We start from the raw sequence: 20,144 nt of genomic DNA on the forward strand, positions 1-20,144 counted from the left end.
AGATTCCCTCTTCTAAGTCCTTTATGTAGGCTGCCACCAGAAGGTATGGCTCAGATTAAAGGTGGATCTTCCCACCTCAAAAGATCTGGATTAAAGGTGGGTCTTTCTACTTCAAATGATTTAATTAAGAAAAATCCCTCACAGGTGTACCTAGAAGCTTGGGTTTTAGTTAATTCCAGGTGTAGTCAAGCTGACAACCAAGAGTAGCCATCACACTCATGCTATAGCTTTGCCAGATGTGATTTTCACATTTCTCTAGGCTCCCATTCATGGATGTCTTTTTTATTCTCTTTTCAATCTAGTTTAGACATCCTTCTGCTGTATCATGGATGTTTTTGGAGAATGTCCTTATGAAAGTGCTCTTGGTTGGAAACACTTGCCACTGTCATGACCACTACACTCACCACCACCACCACCACCACCACAACCAAGTTGAAAAGTCTAATGTTTGTCTTGTTTCTAAATCATTGTCTGTTGTAGTCTTAGAATGTAAAGCTACAGTCCATTTCTTAAAACCTCTATTGTTTCTGGAGAGAAATTTGAGGACACAGGCATGGCTTCTAAAGGCAAACAAACCTCGGGTACTGCTGCACAAGAAATAGATCAGGGTGACCGATGAGTTACTCAAAACCTCGTTCTCTTCCAGGACTTCGAGGCCTGATGTTGTCAGTGATGATGGCTTCACTCATGAGCTCTTTGACCTCCATCTTCAATAGTGCCAGCACGCTCTTTACCATGGACATCTACACCAAGATCCGGAAGAGAGCATCTGAGAGGGAGCTCATGATTGCAGGAAGGTAAGTGCAGCTTTCTCCCCTCTGCCATGTATCAGGGGAGCTAAGAGATCACAAAAAGTTCTACCCACAATAGTTCACTTAGGCAAGATTGGCAGGTACTTGGTATAATCAGAGTTATCTCTGTGGCCAGTTATATTTACCATTCACTGGCACTTTTTTGTGGTGCTGGGGGATTGAATCAGGGCTTTGTACATTCTGGGCAAGTACTGTACCACAGAGCTAGACTCCAGCCCTGGCATTTAATTTTACATTGAAAACAATTGAGCCGTGTCCCACTGGAGCTGGAAGAAACATAAGAAACCAACTTTTTTATCTTAGGCTACCAATGAGCATTGCTAGAATGAAGTCTTAACTAGGCCTGGACTGGGCAGAGCCAGGACTGAGGATGACTAAGTTCTTCCTCAGGGCTCCCGGTATACTCCGTGAAGTATAAGCACCAGCTATGCACACATATATTTTATTAAATGGTGCTGGGATTGAACTTGGTACTTTTCATGGACTAGGCAAATGCTCTACCACTGAGCAGCATCCCCACCCCTTGTTTTTTGAGAAAATAAGGATACCCACCCCCACAAAAGGGTGTCTGACCATCTACTATTTGCATTCTGCTGAGCAGCACTGAGACCTCACTTGTTTTTTTTCTTAGAGGGTACCTACTGGAAGGAAAACCAGATTGTTGACTTGTACAGTTCTAGATCTCCTGGTCCTATGATTGTATTGAATCTCACATTTTTTGTACATTCCGTAACTACTGGCTTTGGGTTTGCCTTAGCACTGAACAAGCTCACAGTAGCATGAAGCAATCTCAAGGTTTGTAAGAGCAATCCAGGACCCAGAAAGGGAGAGATGGGCATGTCTTAGTGTAGTGGGGGAAGGTTTTGTGGAGGGAGATCATAGAGTCAACAATGACAGGTAGGGTTTGGGTAAATTGTGGGTGGTATGGGAAGGCCTATGTGAAAACACTACTCATTTGCTTTAAGTACACATGGGGTAAGGAAACTCTAGTCTTCTTTAAAAATAAACCAAGTGCACAAAAAATAAGAGCATGTAGCAGAATCTCCCACAGTTTTACAACAAAAAGTAAAATTCAAGAAGAGAGCTAGAAAGACCCGGTCACTTCCTGACTAGACTGCTCCTTTAGGCTCTCTTCTTGGCTAACATGTTAAACTTTGTTAAGACTTTATAAGAAAGAAGGAAAAGAAAATAATGTTTTAAAGTTTTTATTTAATTAAAAAATAATTTTAGAGCCAAGTTTGGTGACGCCCACCTTTGATCCAAGTACTTGGGAGTCAGAGGCAGGTAGATCTCTGAGAGTTTGAGAGCAGCCTATTCTACAGAGCAAGTTATAGGTAAGCCAGGGCTATACAGAGAAACCCTGTCTCAAAAAACCAAAAGAAAGAAAGGGAAAAAGAAAGAAAAAGAGAGCAAGAAAAGGGAAGAAAACAATTTTATTTTTAAATTTAATTTTTTAAAAAATGTAAATTTAAATCTCCTATTTGGGAGATGTTGTTCTCAGTTTTCAGCTGGAGAGAGATTAAGTAGCATGTTTTATATTGTGCAGAGCAATGAGAACTTGAACCCATGATTACCTTGCTCCTGAGCCTGTAACCTGCACCTACACTTTACTCTTCTTAAAGTGGGATTTTTGTGCATTAGATCACTGGGCCTAGCTGTCGGTTGAAAGCCAAATATGTTACAGCTATTCATAGACACAGATGACTTTTGGGTAGGCAGAATAAGGAAGAAAGCCTCCAGAATGGATTTGCTCAATTTTGCTTCACTGTGGCACTATGAGATATGTAATATTTGTATAATACGCATGTGCACATATATTTGCTGGTGACATCTACACATAGGTATGTGCATATGTGTTTATATATTATTAGTATATATTTATTTGTGTAGAACACTGATATGCTATTGTGGGGCTTTGATTTCAGGTTGTTCATCCTTGTGCTGATTGGCGTCAGCATTGCCTGGGTGCCAATCGTGCAGTCTGCTCAAAGTGGACAGCTCTTTGATTATATCCAGTCTATCACCAGCTACTTGGGGCCACCCATTGGGGCCGTCTTCATGCTTGGTATTTTCTGCAAGAGAGTCAATGAACAAGTAGGTATCATTCTTGCAGCTCCAGAAAAGCCAATGTGCTGCAGCAGTTGCTTCTGGGGGTTTGCTTATTCTCTGTGAGGATTCTGTATTCCAGAGATCTCAAACAGGAGTGGATATGTAGTTATAGGTTTGGCTAGGCACACCTCAAGGCCCCCGAGGCCCCTTGAGAGTTAGCATGAACCCTCTGGAGTTAGCATCAGATCCACTCTCTCTCAGACCCTCCTGTTCCTTGCTAAAAGGTTCCAATTAATATTGTACATTTTTCCATCCAATCATTTTTTTTTGCTGTTTAGGTACTTAGTTTTCTTTTTCTTTGAGTCTCTGAAATGCTCATGTTTACATTGTCTTCCAGAAAACTAACTTTAAAAGGTATAGGCCTTGTTTACCAAAGGAGGAATAAGTAGAACAGAAGGGTATCCCCTATGGAGTGGGGGGAAGTTGGCATTGACTATGACCAGAGAGCTTCCCCTCCCTCCATCTTTGACAAGGAAAATTGTGTGGTGTTGCATGAGGTATGAGCTAGAGATGAGGGCTCCACGATACTTTGCACATTCATAGGGCTTCTCTCCAGTATGGATTCACTGGTGTATGGTGAAGTTTGCCATACTTGTTACACACTATGAATTTTATATGAATGAGTATATATGAGCTACAAGTGAAGGCTTCCCACCATCCCTATGCACACAACGGAGTTCTCTACTCTGAAGTCTCTGTGGACAGTAAGGCAGGAGAGCATATTGGAGGCCTTTCCACTTTCACTGAGTAAAATTTATCTGTTGTATGGATTCTTTGGTGCACAATAAGACTTTTGACACTCTTTGCACCCATAGGGCTTCTCACCAGTGTGGTGGCACTATTTCTATCCATCCACTCTGACCTGACTGTGGAGCACTGGGAAGTCTTGTTTGTAGTCTTTGGGCAAACAACTCCAGAGGATGTTCTAGTACAAGTTACCTACAATGAATTTGCCTTTCTAGTCAGAATTCTTCAGGGCCCAGTGAAGGACAAAGACCTGGTGCTCAAGAAGTTCATCTGTGAAACTGTGTAAGAAAGATGACAAATGAGCCATGAAACATGGGACAAAGTGTAAGTAGGCAGGGATTCAGAAAGGCCCATGTCAATAAACACCGAAACTTTCAGGAAAGGCTCCTTAGAGGGCATAGGGCAGAAAGGATCCAAAGTCAGAGAAGAAATAGGGAATTCAAGATGGAGCTCACAACCTTGGCCAATGTGGAAATGAAAGAGGAAAGGGAGGGCTTGTAAGGAGTTTAACCTCTCTTGAGATGAAATTCATGTGTATGAAGACTGGAAGACACAGTTGAAAACACAGGGCAGGAATAGCACCTTTGAAGTCCAGGTTAGTGAATCTGAGTCAACAGGAGGAGGTACCCAGTTTAAAGTACAATAGAAATAGGTATCATTACACCTATGGATGGATGTGCTGTTCAACCATACACCCACATGGGAAGAGTTGGAAATGGGCGACTCCTACCCATGTGTCCAACAAATGATGACATGTTTTTAAATTTTCTTCCAATAGGGCAGAAATAGATGAATAAAAGAATTACCTTGCTGGAGTTTTGAGGTACACAGTTTTGAGGTGCACAAATCTGTACACATGCATCTCTTCCTTATAATCCTTGAGGGAGATAGTCCAGATTTTCTGATGACACACACTGGATGCAAGATAGATGCACAGACCCAGAGATATCAGAATTAAACTTGGATTTGATTTTTACAGATTAGTACATTATAAATATGTAACTCTGGATAAGTTTATATCCTGGGATAAGATTAGAAGAGATTATCAGAGGGCTAGTTCACTGGAGATTCTAAAATACTAATTCAAACAGTGTGTCCAAAAGCCTTACTTATTCTTGTGGCAGCCCACAAGGTCACTGAATCCAACACTTCCAAATAATAAAGCTAAAAATTGGCATAGATTTCCACAGTTCTCAGTTATAAGAGAGAACTTCCCTTACTTCGAGTAGGACATTAAGTAATGTCTAGAATGCTTTACACAGATCTGGTGAGTAGCATTCAGGCATCAGCCAAACATCTTAAAATGCATGTCTGCACTTCAAAGAACCATCTAGTCCAAATGCCACAGAGCCAAGGCTAATCTTTTCTAGGAGTTTGGTTAAGACCATGTGTAGTGTCTATTCATGTCAGTTTAACACAGCACCAAGGTCGAGCAGCCCTGGGGTAGTCTGGAGAACAGCAAGTACAGGTTGCAAGGGTCCTTAAGATTGGACGGGAACTGTATTTGGTGAGGCACCACTCAAGGTCTTGAGGGAAATAAGACTTCCAGACATGTCAAGAGCATCCGAAGGATAAAGGAATGGGAAGAGGTTAATTGCAGAGAGGAGGATTTAAAACCAGGAGGTAAAGGAAGAAGAGAAAGAAGGAGAGCAGGGGAGCAGGAGAAAAAAGAGTAAGAAAAAAGTCTCATCATTGCTATTTCTCTCTAGTAAAATAAAGAACATGGGCCAGTGAGATGCTGATTGGGTAACAGTGCTTCCATACCTGATGATCCGAGCTCCATGCCAGGACCCATAACAAGGTGGAAGGCGAGAACCAACTCCACAAAACTGTCTTCTATCTTCATGTGCATGCTGTGGTGTGCACAATCTTACACACACATACACATGCACGCACGCACGCACGCACACACACACACACACCAAAATTTCAAAAGCTAAGATTGTTTTGTGGGCTGGAGGAATGGCTCAGTGGTAAGAGCATGCACTGCTTTTGCAGAGGACTGGAGTTTGGTTCCTGGCTCCCACATTCAGTGGCTCACAACTACTGTGACTCCAGTCTGATGTTTTGGGTCTCCACGGGCACGTGCAACCATGTGCCCACACACCCCCATGCATATAATTAAACATAAAACAAATCTTTCAAAGCACAAAAAAAATTTCAAAGGAAAAGTGTTTTCAGAATAATGGGAAATCTATTTTTTCTTTTTCTCATTTTCATTTATTCATTTAAAAGGAACTTCCAGATTTCAGATGTGAGCTAGGGACTACCAACTGAAGGTGAATAACATTTGGTTCCTTCTCCACGCAAACTCTAAGCTCATCTGGGGAGCTAGAGAAGTGAATAAATGATGAAGTAGCAATTGGATCAGTGCTCATAGGGCGGTATCTCCACAGAAAAGGGGGCACACGCACCTAGATCTGAATCACTTATTCTACTTAGTCTAGAACAGAAAAAAAGACTCCACACTCATCTGGACAGAGAAAATGTCATAGACAAAGATCCTGGGAGATAAGAATAGATGGCATTATTAAATAGCCGACAATTTAGTGTGTGGTGGTTTGAATGAGAACGAGCCCCATAGATTATATATTTGAATGCTTGGTCCTTAGTTGGTTGGACTCTTTGGGAAGGATTAGAAGATGTGACCTTGTTGGAGGAGGTGTGTCTTTGGGGATGGGCTTTGAGGTTTCAAAAGCCCATGCTATTCCCCAATGGCTCTGTCTCTCTCTCTGCCCTGTGCTTATGGATCAGATGTAAGTTCCCACCTACTGCCCCAGTGCCATGCCTGCCTGCCTGTCTGCTACCATCCCCCTGCCATGATGGTCATGGACTCTGACTCTCTGGAACTGTGAGCACCAAATTACAAGGCTTTGTATTATAAGTTGCCTTGGTCACAGTAAGTTGTCTTATAAGTTGTCTCATTACAGTAATAGAAAAGTAACTAATATGATTTCTTGAAATATAAATTATGTGGTTTCAGATAGCCACCTGAAACAAAGAACAAAGAGACTGCTTAACACTTGAAAGCATCGTGAAGTCTCTTTTTGGCCATCACACTGATAACGTTATAGTTTATCACTGACCCTCTCAGACATAGGCATTTTCTCCAGGTGAGAACTGGCCAGAAAGAGAGAAAACAGGTACATAAAGAAAGAGGATGGGAGGAAAGAGGGAGGGAAGAAAAGGGAAAGGAGAGTGGAAACAGGTCTCCAAAAAAGCAATTTGTAGTTTTTTAAAAAGTCTTTTACATTTCTCATTCACAAACCCCATTCAAATTTAATGCCAATCACATAGTAAAATTTCATTCTCAGATTAAATTTAGTGGCATGGCATATACAAAGGGAGATAAGCCAGGCAGTGGTGGTGCACACTTTTAATCCCAGCGCTCAGGAGACAGAGGCAGGAGGATCTCTATGAGTGCAAGACCAGCCTGGTCTACAGAGCAAGTTCCAGGACAGCCAAGGCTGTTACACAACAAAACCCTGTCTCAAAACACCAAAAAAAGGGGGGGGGGTAAAGTTAAAGAAGGTGTATTCTTATTATTTGCCTTATTTTTGAGATTATAATATAATTACATTATTAATCACTTCCTTTCCTCCCTCAAAACCCTCCAGTATACTCCTACTTGCTCTTTGAAATGTATGGTCTCTTTTTTCATTAACTGTTGTTACATATACATGCGCGTATGTATATACATATATATTATGGAAAGTGCTACTTAACAGTTCTGGCCGGAATCTGAGTTTCAGTGTCCTGGCCTCGGATGTCCCAGAGGAGCCTTTTCTCCCTTGTTTCTCCATCTCTGTCTTCCATTACTTAGGACAATAAGAACACCAGTTGCTTTCTTGTTTCAGCACAATTAACCCAGGGTTTTCTTTTGCAGGGAGCCTTCTGGGGATTGATTCTAGGCTTTTTGATTGGGATCTCCCGTATGATTGCTGAGTTTGCCTATGGAACCGGGAGCTGCATGGAGCCCAGCAACTGTCCCACGATCATCTGCGGGATCCACTATTTGTACTTTGCCATCATCCTCTTTTTTATCTCTGTTATCACCATCTTGACCATCTCCTTCCTCACCAAGCCCATTCCAGATGTGCACGTGAGTATCCATTTGCCATTTTCTCTGCCCTTGTTCCACACTCCTTGCTGCAGCATGCCGCTGAGCAGCTCACACTTTACATGACTGAAATAGTCCCACCTTATCATTAGTTCTGGGGGCTGTCCCATAGACTCTGCTTCCTGAGTGACAGCTACTTGACAAGCAATATAATACTCTAGATTAGAAGTCCATGTCCAAAATAAGAAGTTGTATTTCTTGTGAAAGTTCCATGACCATATTGCCCGGAAGTTCCAGCAAGGGACATGCCTAATTACAAAAATCACCCAGTCGGAAACAAACTTTGGTTTGCTTTTTGACTTTTTCTAAATGAGACATTTTTAACAGTATGTTTTATTCTGTCTTCTGCTAATATAATCAAATGCCACAGACTAGGTAGATTATAAATAAAATTATAAACATTTATAATTACATTATATATTAACATTTATACTATTACAAATAATATTTTAATGTTATAAGTAGCATCTATAATATTATAGATAATAGAAGTTTATTTCTCTCATCGTGTGGATGCTGGAAAGCCCAAGGTTAAGGGGCTTCATATAGTGAGGGGTTTCTTGAAGCATAATAACGTGGTAGTCGGTGTCATGACAAGCTGCATGAGAGAGAGGGAGAAAGAATGGAGACCAAACTTCATCCTTTTTTTTTTTAACAGAAAGATTCTCCCAGGATATCGGTATTAAGAGGTTACTGGATACTTACTTCCAAAGATTACCTAAAGAAAACCCCCACTCTTGATATTGTCATACTGGCAATTACATTCCAATATTTGTTTAGGAGGAGATATTTAAACCACCCATTTCAAGCCTTTAGAAATCATAAAACACTTCTTTAGCTGTGTATGCTGCCATTAGATTAAAGTCCTTTCATAGTTTTACCAGTTCAAAGAAGGATAATCAATAACGGGCCCATTTAATTATAATCAAAATAGTCTGAGGACCCAATACATATAGCATGCTATTGTTCCCAGGTTTGCAAGGGAACAGCGCTATATAAGGAACACAATATATCATTTATCTGTAGAAAAAGGGTTGTGCCTTGCGTTGGTGGCCCATGCCTTTAATCCCAGCACTCAGGAGGCAGAGGCAGACGGATCTCTGTGAGTTCGAGGCCAGCCTGGTCTCCAGAGCGAGTGCCAGGATAGGCTCCAAAGCTACACAGAGAAACCCTGTCTCAAAAAACCAAAAAGAAAGAAAGAAAGAAAGAAAGAAAGAAAGAAAGAAAGAAAGAAAAAGGGTTGTATGAATACTCCAACACATACAAATACAAGCACCTGTGGAATCCCTAAGCCACCTTTAACCTGTTAAGACTATCAAGATCTGAGATAACCTTAAGGTAAAACAGAATTGGCATTTACAGCTGCAGCTTCACCAGTTTGTCTTTTGCAGGCTCTGTGGTAGGGATCTTTACATTGTATCAAACACGTGGCTGTATCTCAGTCTTTGCAAGGACTGAAGCCTCAAACATATTTAGTTCTGAGTTTCCTTGTGAAGTAGAGAAAGCCAGGCATTCTCCAAAAGGCATGATTAGGATGGACGCATCGCGTTGGTTCCCACAGGATTTTGCAAATTCCTACCTCACATTCTGCACTGTATCAGTAAAAATTGCTGCTGTTCTACCCTGTGTTGACATGGCTCATGTTTATAGTTTTAATTTCTATAATGTGGCAGTGTTCAGTAATAAGATCTTACAGTGCTTGGATAAAGGATTTCTAGTCTTGTTTCTTAGCAGTGGTGCTGAAAGAAACAAATTTATTCAGCAGGAGAAAAGTGAATTCATTCACACAACAAACATTTATATTTTGGGAAGTCCCTTTTCATGAGATTTTCAATTTTAAAAACTTTAAAACTTCATTTTATGTATGTATTTTATGAATGTGTGAGAGTGTGTATGTGGGCATCTGCAAGCAGAGGTGGTTTATGGAGGACAGAGGAATAACCGGTGTGAGGCAGTTGTGGGTCCCCATGACTGAACTTGAGTCTTCACACTTGGCTGTATGTACCATCATTCACTGAGCTATCTCACTGGCCCAGTATTTTTAAATGTGTTTTATTTTTATTTCACTTTGCCTTTAATTTTTGTTTTTAATTTTTTTATTTTATTACTATTAATACTATCTTACTTCTTTGATACTTTCTTTCACATATGACTATACTGAATTTTGGTCTTTTACACTGTCCATTGCGATTGTCATGGCTCTCCTGAAACTTTTCTTTCCGACAAGCCCCCTCTTCCTTTGAATCTTATCTTTTGACTCACCGAGTTTAACTATGGCTGCTTGCTTGAGAATGAGTGGGGAGTCATCCAGAACATGGGAACTTATCACTGGCTGAACCCCTGGAGAAAATGACACTTCCTCTCCAGCATTCTTCAATTGTCCACAGTCCCTCAGCGTGGGGTGTGGTCTCATGAGTGCCTTCCCCAATGCACGAGGAAATGGTGACAGGCCCTATTTTGTGCAGTTCACTGCTGTAGCAGGTTCATGAGTGCAATGATGTGTCATGTCCAGCACACACTCATGTTCACAGCACTCCTCCCCATCTGGTCTCTTACATTCTTTCTGCCTTCTCTTCTGTGATTCCCCCTGAGCCTTGGAGGGCGATGATACAGCTGCCTCATTTAGGGATGAGTTGAGACAGTCTCTTAGCCTCTCTCTATAATATATATATATATATATATATATATATATAATAATGATGGGACAGTGATCCATGTTTTCTTGGTATGGTAAGGCCATAGTCTTATCCTTTCTTGATGAATACTTCTTTATTTCCTCAAATTCTTGGCCTAAGACACTATTTTGATCTTTCTGGTGATTGGCTCTGCTTTCTCCACAGCTGTACCGTCTGTGTTGGAGTTTACGCAACAGCAAAGAAGAGCGGATCGACCTGGATGCTGGAGATGAGGACACCTGGGAGGACCGTAACGATACAATTGAGATAGGTTTGTTCCTAGTCCATTTATTGAAGTCTTTAGCAAATGCCTTCATCAATGCTGATGCCTCTTCCTGGGGACTGGGGGAGGGGCAAGGTGAAAGACAGGGGCATATAAGCATGAGGAAGTTCACCAAATGGGTGAAGGTGAGGGAAAAACTCTTTTAGCTGCCTCACTCCTCAGATTTTGTAGAGCTCAGCTAATCAGTGAATGAAGAATAATTTGTACTTGATTTGGAGCATAGGCAGGGGTGAGAGAATTTGGGTCTTACTGATAAATCCTATGGACTGAGACAAAGAGGTACTCAAAGCTATGTTCATTTCTGATGACACTGGGAGTATGGGTCATAGGCTCTTGGCATCTATGTCTTTCCACTTTAGATTAGAAAATCCAGTTTCTCTGGATGCTTAAGATAGTGCTTAGTGCCCCGTAGACTTATCCTTTGTGATTTTTTTTTCAGTTCTCTGGATAAGGCTTTAATTAGATTTAACACATTGCTAGGAGAGTGCTCTATCTCTGAGCTACCCCACTCTAGCCTCAGGCTTACCGTTCAAATTAAGTCTGTCTTCAACTTTAGTGTTGCAGCCTTTTCTCTCTATGTGGAAGAGATGCACACATGGGAATTTGTGTGTATGACGTGCAGAAATATGGGAAGTGAAACGCTCGAGTCCATGCTTTGTCTGGTATTGAAATGGAAGATCCTTTCCATTTCCATTAAGTCCTGCTGGACAGCACCAGATGAAGCAGAACAAGTTATGAATCTGGCATCAGAAACATTATAGACTTCTGGGTGCAGACCCACTAAATGTCTAACTATGTGCCTAGAGACCACTTGACCTCATCACTCACTGTAGAGTTCTGATACACATATGAACTTGGTCACTGAAACTCCTTTTAAATAAGTAAGAAAGCTAAAAAATGATAACACATATCCATAATCCCCACCCCAACAAAACATAATAGTCTGTTTATAAAAACCAGCATGTACCAATCAGCAGTCTTTGGACAGTGTATTAAAACATAGAGTGGAGCACATAAAGGGACCTGACGCACAGATACCAAAGCTGCAGGATCTCCACAACACAGGGCAACAACAGGATATCCAGAGAGTCCTAGTGAGGGCCCAGCATCGACAGTGCAGTAGAAACCAGAGGCCTCAAATCAGACCAATGACTCTTTTCAATGAACACTTGCAAGTAAAGATACATGGACAAAGGGATTCACAGTAAGAGTTACTGTATCAGATTGCAGCTTCCATGAAAAGATTTTTATTTTTTCCCTTTTTAAATTTAATATAATTTATTTTTTTCATTTTTTTCTCTTAAATTTTGTTTTACTTGGGAGGTACGCAGGGGTAGAAGGTGGATATGAGGGATGGAGAAATGAATGGGATCAAGATACATGGTGTAAAAGACACACAGACTAAATAAATGTTTAAAAAGAACAAAAATACCACATTAAAAAATAAAACATAGAGCCGGGCATTGGTGGCGCACGCCTTTAATCCCAGCACTCGGGAGGCAGAGGCAGGCAGATCTCTGTGGGTTCGAGGCCAGCCTGGTCTCCAGAGCGAGTGCCAGGATAGGCACCAAAGCTACACAAAGAAATTCTGTCTTGAAAAACAAAATAAATAAATAAATAAATAAATAAATAAATAAATAAATAAATATAAGACATAGAGTGGGGTTGAGCTCACAGCTGGTGACTGGCAGAGCTGGTGTTTGAAACTATGTCTGTCTGTCTCCAGTGCCACAACTGACCTCCAAGGAGGGAATCTGTTCCCTTGCTGGGCATCCACTTTGGGTGTCAGCACCAGTTGGATGGTTTGATCTAGCAGTGTTAACATGCACCAGCATGTTTTAAGCCCCAAAATATTGACTGCTGTTGTTCTGCATCAGGACATGTTCATAGTAACCCTCACCCTTTGGATGGGTCTGTTGTGAAACCTCAGAATAGGCAAGTGCAGCCAGTTCCCCTCTGAGTCAGGCCAGCCTCATTGCCATCCAGTGATGTAGCAAACGGATACAGGTTCCATATTTCAGAGGTAGGTTTACTATAGTCTCCCTAAGTCAGTTGCCCATCTTATTATTAGAATATTCCTCTCATAATCTATCATTTTATCTGACTATTCCAAATCAAAGCACATTTTTATTGGTCCTGGAAGAGATAAAACTAAGACTAGTTGATCATGAGAATACAGAATCCAGTTCAACTCTGTCTGAATCTTTGAACATTGTATTCAATTTCCATTCCTGAAAACAAGAGAACTGGGATACTCCTATAGAATGGTAAATGTTCTGTGGTATTCCATCGTCCCTGGAAACTCTTTCTGGTCAGTTTAGCCCAATGGTTCTCAACCTGTAGGTCATGACCCATTTGGGAGTCAATGACCCTTTCACAGGGGATGCCTAAGACCATCTGCATATCAGATATTTACATTACAGTTCATAACAATAGCAAAAGTACAGTTTTGAAGTAACATGAAAATAATTTTATGGTCTTGGGGTCACTACAACATGACAAACTATATACTAATGGGTTGCAGCATTAGGAAGAACCACTGCTTCAGACCTTGTAGCCAATAATCCTTTTATTATTATTATTTATTATTATTATTATTATTATTATTTATTATTATTATTTCTGTGTCTTTCTGTAGACACAGAAGCTCCCCAAAAGGAGAAAGGATGTTTCAGGAGGGCATATGACATGTTCTGTGGGCTAGACCAGGACAAAGGACCAAAGATGACTAAGGAAGAGGAGGAAGCCATGAAACTGAAGATGACAGACACGTCTGAGAAGCCTTTGTGGCGGACAGTGGTAAACATTAACGGCATCATCCTGCTGGCCGTGGCTGTCTTCTGCCATGCCTATTTTGCTTGAATCCTGCCTTCTGTTGTGGACTTGGCAGGTCTGGATTTGCTATTTCCCTCTAGACCCATTCTGTGGTAGTAAGGGGGAAATTGGTGAGTTGTAATTTTACCCATTTGGATAAAATACAGACATGTGTGATTATAGGTTTGCTGGAGGAAAATAATTATGTTGCTGTGAATTTTTGCATCTGAGGCCAGTGTGGCACACTGATCAGTCTCTACTAGAGCTTTAGAAGAGAAATTGACTCAGATCCAGGAGAAGTCCAACAGACACAGAAGCCCGTGTGGGCTGATGCTACTCTGCCTCAGTACATCTAGCTTGTAATTATTGTTTATAACCCTTCAAGACTATTTTTTAAAATTGCAGTCTGGTTCCTGTCATGGTCCTATCTGACCCTCTCTCATCTTCTTCCTCCTCCTTTTTTTTTTTTTTTTAAGAAATCTCTTCCCCTGTCATCACATACCTCTAGATTTTTTTCAATAAAAAGAAAATCAATTTGACAAGTAGATGAATGCCCAGAAGCTGAGGACAGGGACAGAAGCTGGTGGTCTCAAGGGGACAGTATTTATTTGAAGTGGGGGATTCACACCAGTTGAGGGTGCAGACAGTCTTGAGCATGTTGTTATAGAAGCAAGAAAACCTGGAGAGAGTTGTTTGAGGTGTTGTCTCATTCCCCTTCAGCTAGACTGAGAAGATGGAAAGTGGGAATTACTCATGGCCAGCACAGCGCAGAGTGCTGTCTCAGAGGGCTCTGTGGTAGGTTGTGAGTGTTGAGAGGAGAAAAGGAAGGGATTGAAACTTGTGGGTGGAAAGGGCAGTGTAAAAATTCTAGATTGTTTAAGCTCCAGTTCTTGGCATTGCCCATGATTTACTGTATATATTGCAATAAATTATTTTGTCTGAACTGTGAGTTTTTCTCTGTGAATGATGGAAAATCTTGGTGCTTGTAGGATTTCCTGTGGTATCGAGAAGACACTTTGAAAATGGGTGGCAGACACATGCATGAAAGTGCCATGCAGATACTATATTAAGTTGTAGTATAGTCCCATTGGTTAATGGGTATTTGTGTTGATAAGAATAAAAACACTAACTAAAATTCTAACAACTTTGAAAAATTACAGGTAAATAGTGAGCCTAATTGTGGTTAGCATTCAGATGTGGGACACACACACACTTGAACAATTTAAAAATGTAGCCAAAACCAGGCTCAGAGGTATGAGCCTATACTCTCAGGTACTAGAAAGGCCCAAACAGAAGGAACACTTGAACCCCAGAGTTTGAGATAGCCTGGGCAACATAACAATATCCCAACTCAGGAAAAATGTAGCTAGATAGTCTGAAATCCAGGTTGTCCCCTGAGTTCAGACATTGTTTAAGACTTTGGAGCTTCTAGAGTATCCTTTGAGGTTAGGGAGTGTACCAAGTCTTAGTTCCCCACCTTCGGTCACTTCTAAGACCAGGGAAGTGTGCCAAAACTTCAGTCCTTACTCATGGTTACCCTCTGAGGTCAGGGTGTACACCCAGACTGTATTCCTCCATCAGTCCCCCTCTGAGGTTAAAGAATACAGGGAGACTTGGTCCCTCAGTGAGAGCGCCCTCAGAGACCAGGGAATGAGCAGAGACTCTGGTCCCAACCTATTTCCACACAGCTCTCATTTCTGTCTAGAGCTATTCCTGATTGATGTCATACCCAAGGTCACCGTAGGTCTCTTTAGTCCTCCGCCATTCATGTCTTTCCTCCCTTTTCTCTGTACACACTCCTTCTCTCTATCCCTAAAAGAACAGAGGCCTGTCTGAATTACAGGACATTCTAGTTTCACTTCTGCTGCTGTGACAACCATCCTGACCTAGAGCCACGTGGGGAAGGAGGGGGTTTGTTCAGCTTATAGTTCCAGGTCATGGTCCATTATTTCAGGGAAGTCAAGGCAGAGACTCAAGCTAGTGACATCACATCCTCAGTCAAGAGCAGTGAGAAACAAGTGTACCCATGCTGCCTGCCTGCTTTCAGCTAACTTTCTTCATCTGTATACAGGTCAGGGCTCAGCCCAAGAAATGGAGACACCCACACTTAGGTTAAGAAGAAAATTCCTACAGACATTCCAGGAGCTAGTGTTATCTAGATAATTTTTTAATTGAGGCTCTTCTTTCTTCTTGGGTGATGCTAGGTTGGACCAAGTTGCCAGTTAAAGCTAATCAGTGTCTCCGTGCCTCAATTAAAGCTACCAGCATCTCTGCACCTCAGCTTCCTGGGAGCTGAGACTGTTGTGTTATCTGAGTGTATATTTTTACCCATCTCTTCTCATCTACCATTACCCACACTCCCACTTTTCCCCATCCCCCAATTTTCTCTCCCTGCTCAGCCACTCCCTCTTCTGTGTGCCCTCCTCCTTCTCTGCTTCCTATGTGAGATTTCTTTCTTATTTGTTTTTATACCCACAATAGCTAATGCATTAGTACTGCGTAGTACTAATGCTGTTCCTTTATTTCCTAAAACAACTGGTACTTAAGGAGTGGCTGTGTTGTAGTCAACTGCTACTCTCAGCTTATTGCTGGATGGTGACTATTGTTGCAGATAGTAATCAACTCTCAGGAGAGGTCTGAGAATAGGGCCTCATGCTCTAAACACCCATCTAAAATAAGAAAATATCCCAACATAATTACAACCCAGTCTCTATGTATACCACAAGACTTCCACTGCAAGCAGGTGAACTGAATCAACAGCAGCAATAACAACAACACTTAAACAATGACTGAATTGTACATGAGTAGACCCCAGTACAAAAATAACCCTAGTATAACCCTCAGTGATGGCAACTTAAATGAAACTAGAAAAGAAAACCAAGAGAATAACTATAAATACATTCAAAGAACGCAAAGGAGACATGAATGGACTCCTGAATGAATTCCAAGAGAACACCAAGAGCTGAGTGAGATAAGAAAGTCAATTCAGGATGTAGAAACAATAGAATCCAATTATGTTTATAGCAATAGACCTGATCTGTTCACAACCTTGGTCAAGAAACTTCCTTTTTCAATGGGCAGGGGATAATACAGAGACTCACCTGGCTAAAATGCTGTGAATCAAAGGCTGAGGGCTAAACCCTACAATGGCCATCTTTACCACCCAGCCCATTTCTCAAGGCTTGGGGAACACCCTAGAAGACTGTAAGACCCAGAGCACGGGGAGGAATGCTATGAAATGCAGTCTCTTAGACATGACCCGACTATTGCACTCTGGAACTCACAGCAGCTGTGGGTACCTGCATAACACCTGTACAAGATCAAGCCAGTCAAAGTTTCACACAGATGGGATACAAGTCCAGGCCCCACTCCTTACTGAAGAGCTATTGACAGGTTATAGCTGTTCAAAGAGGGAATCATTCTTTCTCTTTTATTTTTTGAGGGTGCAGCCACTGATAGGTTTCTCATGGTCCAATGAATAACTTACTGCCCATACACATATGGACCTCACTAATCGTACTTACTGGCTTATAAGAAAGGATGTGAAGTTGGAAGGGAGAAATGTTGTTGGGGGGTATGTGTAAGGAGTTGGAGAAAAAGTAGGGGTGGTATATGGTCGTATTTCATTTTATATATGTATGAAATACTCAAGAATAACAAAAATATTTTAAAAGATACAGTTCACCTTTCTCTTTTCCTCACAAACATTTGCTGCCATTTCTTGCCTCCCATTTTGATAATCATTTTCATTCATTTTTGTGGGTTTATTTTACTACTTTATGTACTTAGAGCAAAAAAGGAACATGTGTTCTCATGTACATCTCCTTTTCTAATAAACAAGTAAACTGAAATGACTAAAATGAAAAGTTCAATAAGTCAAATAAGAGTTCAGCGGACGGCACCATCATCAATAGGTAACTCATGTGGGGATCAGACTAGCAGGCCTGAAGACAAGGCAGAGGAATTGGATTGCATGGTCAAGGTCAGTGACAAATCTAAAACAGTGAACAGAACATGGGAGGCCACGGGGACATCCATGGTCTGTGAGTTTGAGGTATAAAAGGAGAAGCATTTCATGCCAAAGGCATAGAAAATATTTTTAATAAAATAATAGGAGAAAATTGCCCAAATCTAGGGAAAGAAATGCCAGATACAAGAAGCACATAATCTCCCATGCTCTTGGATAAGCAGGATCAACATAGTAAAAATGGCAATCCTGCCAAAAGCAATCTACAGATTCAATGCAATCCCCATCAAAATCCCAACACAATTCTTCACTGACCTTCAAAGAACAATTCTCAACTTTATATGGAGAAACAAAAGAACCAGGATAGCCAAAACAACCCTGTACAATAAAGGAACTTCTGAAGGCATCACCATCCCTGACTTCAAGCTCTATTACAGAGGTATAGTCCTGAAAACAGCTTGGTATTGGCACAAAAATAGACAGGTAGACCAATGGAATAGAATTGAAAACCCTGATATTAACCCACACACCTACGAACACCTGATTTTTGACAAACAATACAAATTTACATGCTGGAACAAAGAGAACATCTTCAAATGGTGCTGGCATAACTGGATGCAAATATATAGAAGACTACAGATAGACCCAAGCCTTTTGCCCTGCACAAAACTTAAGTCAAAATGAATCAAAGACCTCAATATAACCCAGACACACTGAACCTATTAGAAGATAAAGTAGGAAATACCCTTGAATTAATTGGTACAGGAGACCACTTCCTGAACATAACACCAGTAGCACAGACACTGAGATCAACAATTGATAAAGGGGACCTCCTGAAACTGAGAAGCTTCTGTAAGGCAAAGGACACAGTCAGCAAGACAAAATGGCAGCCCATAGACTGGGAAAAGATATTCACCAACCCCACATCTGACAGAGGGCTAATCTCCAAAATATACAAAGAACTCAAGAAGCTAGTCTCCAAAACACCAAACAATCCAATTAAAAAGTGGGGTACAGAACTAAATAGACAATTCTCAATAGAGGAATCTAAAATGGCTGAAAGACACATAAGAAAGTGTTCAACATCCTTAGCCATCAGGGAAATGCAAATCAAAACAACTCTGAGATACCATCTTACCCTGTCAGAATGGCCAAAATCAAAAATACCAATGACAGTTTATGCTGGAGAGGATGTGGAGAAAGGAGAACACTTTTCCATTGCTGGTGGGAGTGCCAACTCTTACAGCCTCTTTGGAAATCAGTATGGCGACTCCTCAAGAAAATGGGAATCAGTCTACCACTAGATCCAGCAATTCCACTCCTAGGCATATACCCAAAAGAAGTACATTCATACAACAAAGACATCTGTTTAATGATGTTCCTAGCAGCTCTATTTGTAATAGCCAGAAACTGGAAGCAGCCTAGATGCCCCTCAACCAAAGAATGGATAGAGAAAATGTGTTACATTTACACAGTGGAGTACTCTCAGCAGAAAAAAAAATGGAATCTTGAAATTTGCAAGAAAATGACTGGAACTCAAAGAAACCATTCTGAGTGAGGAACCCAATCACAAAAAGACAAACATGATATGTACTCACTCATATGTGGATTTTAGACATAGAGTAATGGATTACCAGCCTACAATCCACACTACCAGAGAAACTAGTAAACAAGGAGAACCCTAAAAGAGACAAATATTGTCCCCTGGAGAAGGGGAAAGGGTCACGATCTCCTGAGCAAATTGAGAGCATGGGAAGAGGGGGGAGGGAGCTACGAGAATGAGAAGGGAAGAAAGGAAGGATGCAGAGGTCATGAGGGAGCAGAAAGGTTGAGTCAGGTGTAGATTAGAAGAAAGGGTATGTGATAGGTAGGGTTTTAGTTGGGGGGTGGTAGGGGAGAAGGGAACTGGGATTGTCATGTAATTCAATCCCCTTTCTAATTCAAATAAAAAAAATAAAAAAAGAAGCACATAGAACACCAAACAGGACCAGAGAAGAAACTACACATCATATTATAGTTAGAATAATGAAATATATGGAGTAAGGAAAGTATATTAAAAGCTGTAAGACAGAAAAAACAAACCACATATAATCAGTATGTTCATCAGGTTCATCAGAATAATGGCTGAAAATTCAATGCAAACCTTAAAAGCCAGAGGGCTTGGAAAGATGTATTCAGGTTCTGAAAGATCACTACTGCCAAACTAGGCTAACATACTATCTATCTATCTATCTATCTATCTATCTATCATAATTGAAGGAGAGAGAAAAGCTTTCTACGATTAAAAAATAGGTTAAAGAAATTTATAATTACCAAGACAACTATACAGAGGATACAATTAGGAATACTTCAGTATAAAGGGAAAGAAAAACACATCCAAGGCTACAGGTGAAAAATGAACAATGTCAACCCAATTATTAAGAAATAGAAGACTGACTGGGCGTTGGTGGTGCATGCCTTTAATTCCAGCACTCAGGAGACAGAGGCAGGTGGATCTCTGTGAGTTTGAGGCCAACCTGGTCTACAGAGTGAATGCCAGGACAGGCTCCAGAGCAATACAGAAAAACCCTATCTCAAAAATGGAACAAAACAAAACAAAACAAGAAATAGAAGACTT

General features: G+C 41.0%; 1 protein-coding gene across 3 annotated transcripts in view; it reads left to right on the plus strand.

The window, feature by feature from the left end:
- The window catches only part of Slc5a1 (solute carrier family 5 member 1), a 64,392-nt gene extending 49,985 nt beyond the window's left edge, over positions 1 to 14,407 (plus strand). Inside the window, exons 11-15 of one of the 3 annotated variants that reach the window (XM_027387226.2) lie at positions 647 to 797; positions 2,738 to 2,906; positions 7,555 to 7,770; positions 10,629 to 10,734; positions 13,385 to 14,407. In XM_027387226.2, the coding sequence (XP_027243027.1) occupies positions 647 to 797; positions 2,738 to 2,906; positions 7,555 to 7,770; positions 10,629 to 10,734; positions 13,385 to 13,608 (866 nt within the window). In that variant the 3' untranslated portion in view covers positions 13,609 to 14,407. The remainder of the gene's footprint in view (positions 1 to 646; positions 798 to 2,737; positions 2,907 to 7,554; positions 7,771 to 10,628; positions 10,735 to 13,384) is intronic. The other 2 variants (XM_035452728.1, XM_035452729.1) reach the window with 2 other exon arrangements.
- Positions 14,408 to 20,144: the final 5,737 nt, after the last annotated feature.

Source organism: Cricetulus griseus (assembly GCF_003668045.3).
Source record: "Cricetulus griseus strain 17A/GY chromosome 1 unlocalized genomic scaffold, alternate assembly CriGri-PICRH-1.0 chr1_1, whole genome shotgun sequence".
NCBI classification, from domain to species: domain Eukaryota; kingdom Metazoa; phylum Chordata; class Mammalia; order Rodentia; family Cricetidae; genus Cricetulus; species Cricetulus griseus.